Source organism: Lipotes vexillifer, unplaced genomic scaffold (genome assembly GCF_000442215.2).
Source record: "Lipotes vexillifer unplaced genomic scaffold, Lipotes_vexillifer_v1.1 scaffold240, whole genome shotgun sequence".
Classification (NCBI taxonomy): domain Eukaryota; kingdom Metazoa; phylum Chordata; class Mammalia; order Artiodactyla; family Lipotidae; genus Lipotes; species Lipotes vexillifer.
The window spans coordinates 4,776,359-4,781,998 of NW_006797481.1; the positions used below are offsets into that span (position 1 = coordinate 4,776,359).

Sequence of the window (5,640 nt, forward strand, 5' to 3'; positions counted from 1 at the left end):
CCTGCTGTGTGCAGGAACTCTTTTTTTACAGGACGATGTTAAGTCCCCTCTTTGTCCTTAAGGAATAACCACACTGTGGCATTTGCTTTTAAAGGCCCAACATATTGTTTTAAATATTCTCACAGTACAAACACTTTCTCTGGCAGGATGGGTTTGACTTTTGGAAGCAGCCCATGGTCATTAAATCTGGTGAATCTGGTGTGTGTAATGTCATCTGACATTAAAAGCAAAGATAATTACCAAAGAGAAGCTTCCATAGTTTGGGGTACTGATGGCATGCTGTAACAAGGATTTAACCTGTTAAAGGATGCACTTTAATGCCTGGCATTCATTGGCTGTAGAAGCTGGGGCATGTTTGTCAAGAAGCAACATGGTTCACACACACACTCCAGTATATGCAAATACAGAATTTATCCTGCATCTTTTCACTATGGAGTCAGCTGAAGTTTCTAACCCTGGTAAAAATAACATAGGAAGCAAATTGATGTGCCAGGCAGGAGAGATACAGTGGTGAACGAGATACATAGGCACTGCCTTGGGAGCCACGGTCTAAGTGAGGCAGACACGTGCGATGCAGGTAACAACCAGGGAGGAAGGGGGTGTGATGTCGAGTGCAGAGCAAGGGGACATCCTTTGCTCTTGTGGAAGAGTCAGGCAAGGGGACTCAGAAGAAACTGATACCTCAGGGGTATGTGGGACTGCTGAACGCTCTGGGCCCAGAGCTGAGCAAAGAGCAAAAGCCTTAGAGCAGAGCTTTTCAGCCTTGGCACTCTTGACACTTTGTCTGGATAATCCTTTGCTATGGAGGGCTGCCTCATACATTGTAGGAATGTGTAGCAGCATCCCTGATGTCAGCTTTCTAGATGCCAGGAGAGCCCCACCCTCCAAGCTGGGACAACCCAGAACGTCTCTGGGCATCGTCCCTTGGGCAAGATCACTCCCCATTAAGAACCACTGCCTTAATAGAACATGTTGATACATTTTACTATGTCAAAATTTGAAAAGAAAAAAATCCCTATGACTGCATAAAATACAGTTAAAAGGTAGGCAACATGATAGAGGAAAATATGTATAACATGCAGAAAGGATTGAAGCCTTTACTATAGAAAGAATTCCTAGGTATCAGTAAAAGATGAACACAAATAAAAAGGGCAAAGAAATAAAGCAAGCTGTAGAGTGATTTGTGCAGAATTTTATATGATTTTAAACACAAAACACACTATATATTTGTATGTGTGGTGTCTGTGTGTCTGTGTGTATAAATACAAAAGAAAGGCTAGAAGACCACACTAAATTTTTAACAGTGGTCTAGAGTCCCTCTAGAGATGGGACTGGAACTGAGGGTAGTAGTGGCTGTGGGGTCGAGGGAGGGGGAGTTAGTACGGGGGGGAGGGAGGACTAGCTCTACCAGTGTTTGAATTTTCACAGCAACATTCGTGAGCTGCTTGTATAATTAAAAATTAATTGTACATTTAAAATTGTATAATTAAAAATCTGGAAGCCAGGATGATTGCAGAGAGCTCAGAGAGCCTGAATTCCCTAATATTCTAAGCTGGACTTCTTCCACCTGCTCTGATAACCACTACCACCGTGTACTGTTCACTGCTGTGTCCACTCCTGCTCTGAGCACACTGCATACATTCAGCTCGTTTACTCCTCACAATGTATCACACCCATTTTGCAGACGACAAGGCTGAGGCAGAGAGGTTATATAATTGGCACAAGGTCACACAGCTAGTAAGGGGCAAAGCAGAATACAAGGTCAGGGTTAACTTGTCCAAGTCTGAGTCTCTGCAGGCTGTTCACCCATAAAACGGTTGTCCTCCTGAAAAGCACCCCGGCAACTGGCTCCAGGCTGGTGCTTAAAGTAATTCTGATCAACTGTAGGGCTTGGGCCCCCACCACCCTCCCCCATCACATATTCTGTGCTGGCAAGATAGCACTGGAGCCAAAGTTCCTTTATGTCGTACTGAGATTATATCTCAGCCCCCATCCTGCTGGGGAAGGAGCTAGTGCTTCCTAATCATGTAGCTTAAAAGCCTCACACTAAATAAATATTGGGTCCTGGATTGGATCCTGGAACAGAGCAAGGACATTAGTGGAAGAACCAGTGAAATTCAAATAAAGTCTGGAGTTTAGTTATTAGTAATGTAGCATGTTGATTTCTTAGTTTTGACGAATACGCTATGGTAATGTATCCTGTTAACCTTGGGGGAAACTGGGTGAGGGGTAGTTGGGAACTCTCTGCACTATCTCTGCAACTTCTCTATAAATGCAGTATTATTCTAAAATAAAAGACAAGGATTGGGTCCCTCAGCCCTGCCACATCATCCTGCACTACCCCAGTTAGAATATGATGGAACAACCCGCTGACTCATACAGCTGCCCCTCATACTGCCTCTGTGACTTTCCCCCTCAAGGGCTGCTCAGCCAAGGGTGCTTGTTTGCCCAACACCAGGATTCTAAGCAGGCACAAGTGACTGTGCCTTAACCATTATACCAAACTGCCTCTCACTAATCCTAGGGGCCAGATCCTTTCTTTCTTTGCAAATCCAAAGGGATGATCTTAGCGTAGAAATCAAAAAGAAATCAAAAGAAGATTGTTAAGTTCCATTAGAAACTGGACCCATAGCCAATGAGGGAATGTATAAGCTTGGCCCATATGGGAAACCCAAAGGAAATTAATATGTTTTCATATCTGTAACAACAATATCGATTTTGTTGCATAATGAACTATAATTTGGTTACTAGAAGGTATATAAGCATCAGTTATTAGATTCCATAGATTCTCTTTACATACCATTTCAATTGCTTTGTTAATGTGTTTCTGAATTTCCAGAAGCATGTCCACACCCTGTAAGTAGAATAACCATGATCTTCCACAACTGTAGTCTAGAATTTTAAACATTAAAAACTTATACCACACATGGCTATTTCTAACTTAGAAAATCTGTAGGGTCCCTGATAATGCATCCTGGTTAGTGAATTACATATGGCCTACAAAATCAGAAGATCAAATGTTAATCTTCAACCCTCAATTTTTATTTGGTTGAAAATGAATGAGAGGTTTTTCTTCCTCATTATCCTCTCTTCATTGTTCAGAACTGATTGGTTCGGTTGGTTGGATCAAGTTAACTTCATTCTCTTTCATGGTCTCCTGACCAACCTTCTTGCAATACATGTCACAGGTCATCAAGGGATTCTGCATGACAGTGTTTGAATTAGTATAAATCCACTGTCACTTAGAAAGTAGAAAAATGTATTCTGATGATGGTGGGATCTGCATATGGAGACAGATGAAGAATGGCATGCCAAATGCTCTGGTACCCAAATAGCAGATATTAACTGAAGGAAAGATCCTGGCGCCAGGATCTGAACATGATCTGACAGATGGTGAGCCAGATATAAATCCTAGTCTTCCAAAATTGATAGAAGTGGGTAATGACTATTCTCCTTAAAAAAGAATTCTTTATCATAAAGAAATTATCTTGAGATTTAAAAAAATGATTGTCACTAGCTTAGATAAAATATCAGTCAATATACTACCAGAGGGGATGGAGCTTCCTGTTCTTTTCCTGTAAACATCCACTATAGGACACGAATGTTTGGTTCTCCCAAATGCCTAACTGGTAGAATAATTCATGAAGATTTAAAAAGGCATATTGACTCATTCATGCCAGTGAAGAACAATGAGACAGTAACAAACCTCTGAGTAGTAAAGACGCCACTTAGGATTCCTTCATTCCATACTCCATAAACATGCACTAAACCTCTCTTATGTGCCAGGCAATCTGCTAGGCCCTGCAGTTCCTACTTAACAGAAGGGCTGCTATGAAAGTGCCACCTTCCTCTTGTTGCAGCCATAGTGCATAGACTAGTAAATTAAAAAATCTCAGTTGCCCCAAAGAATATCCTTCCAGCACTATCAAGGACTGCGAAGTCACTCGCCCGTGGCTTCTCTGTGAGCCACTAGCATGAGTCACTGTTGTGATGAGCTGGAGATCCAAGGTGGTCTAAATTTGGTTCTCTTTCGTTTGAGGTCTTGTTTTCATCCCACTTCCCTAATTTCCTAAATTTTTTTTCTCATTTTATATTTAATTCCTTTTCCCTTGGTGTCATAAGCCTTAGGAACATACACTAAAAACTCATTGATGATGAAGGTTTTTTTTTTTTAAGAAAAGGTAGTTTGAGATAATGTAAGGTACTTGTTTAGCTGTTAATCCAGGATGGGGTATACAAATCACTTCTTTCATTAAATTCAGCTTGCCGGGTGATGACTTCCCACAGCTGACCAGAGATACCATCAGGAGAGGTATAGTTAGCTTTGCCGGCTGATCCTGAAAAAGGGGGAAAGCAAGGGGAAATGAGAAACATGGTTAATTCATCTTGAGATACTCATGGGTCCTTGTAAAGGAATGTAATGGGTACTAACCTGGTGGTGCTTCAGCAGTGCAATATTTAAGTATAGAGGATTATTGCCCAGCACGGCACTGGTTTTGGCAACAGCCAGTGACACAGCTCCTATGGCCATGCTGCCACAGAGTATGGGTTCAACAGGTTCTGGGGGTATAATTGGTTTTTCTGTAAGAGTATCCTTCCTCCCTGAAGAAAAAAATATTGATAAAAGATTGCTTTCTAGAAAGCTTGACTATGATAAAACTATATATATTTTTTTAACGCTTTACTTATAGATGTGAAGGCCCAGCATAAAGAAAGGTTGAAAGCTGAGGCTGGCAAGAAAATATTCACCACTTCAACCCCTGAGAAGTTTCTGTCTGACCCTAATGCTCAAATAATCCTTAGCCATGGATTTTGCGTAAGAAATTTTAGAACATTCAGTATTAAATTCTTCAACAGTCACGTGGGGCAGATATTGTTATCTCACCTAAACGGGGGCTTAGGTTCAAAGACTTGCCCAATACCTAACAGAAAGTGAATAGAGAGAGGATTTGGACGATCTCTGAATTCCAAACCCTTTGTTTTCCTCTGTTCCACCATCGCTCTTGCATACCCAGCTTCGTGTTGAATATCTCATGTGAATATCTAACTACCTATCTTGCTTGCCCACCCCAAACGGATGCCCTTTTCTACGAGGACTTCCTTCCAGATCTAACCATCCACCCAGAATCCTCACCCATCTTTCACTCTCAGCATATTCTCAGCCACCCTGTCTGATCAGGTACCACAATGTCCATAATAAATCTCTAGTTTCCCTCCTGTCCTCTCCTTCCCCACAGCTACTGACCCGAGTCAGGTAGGTAAAACAAGTGGAATAAGATGTGTGAGCGCCCAGCACATATTAAACGTTTAGCAAATTACTGTCCCCTCCTACTTCTTCCCTTCTTACGTTCCGAGTTCTATCAGTCAAAAGAAACCACCAAATGAACACCTATTGGCAGTCTCTGCCTATGATTCAGTAGTGGGCATCCCCACCCTCCAGGAGAAGATTGGTCTAACAGGATTCTTCTGCCTTGGGCATCTCTCCTCCCCTCTCTGGGCCTCAGTATCTAAATCTATGAAATAAGAGACCTTGGCTTCACGATCTCTTTGGTCTGTGCTTCTTTTTTTTTTTTTTTTCCTTGCGTTATGCGGGCCTCTCACTGTTGTGGCCTCTCCCATTTGCGGAGCACAGGCTCCGGA

General features: G+C 42.0%; 1 protein-coding gene across 1 annotated transcript in view; it reads right to left on the reverse strand.

Annotated features, from left to right (window-relative positions):
* The window catches only part of ENO4 (enolase 4), a 28,980-nt gene that overhangs the window by 15,474 nt on the left and 7,866 nt on the right, over positions 1-5,640 (reverse strand). The window contains exons 5-7 of the mRNA XM_007469640.1: positions 4,433-4,602; positions 4,206-4,337; positions 2,801-2,854 (exon numbers count right to left, since the gene is read on the reverse strand). Coding sequence (XP_007469702.1) covers positions 2,801-2,854; positions 4,206-4,337; positions 4,433-4,602 — 356 coding nt within the window. The remainder of the gene's footprint in view (positions 1-2,800; positions 2,855-4,205; positions 4,338-4,432; positions 4,603-5,640) is intronic.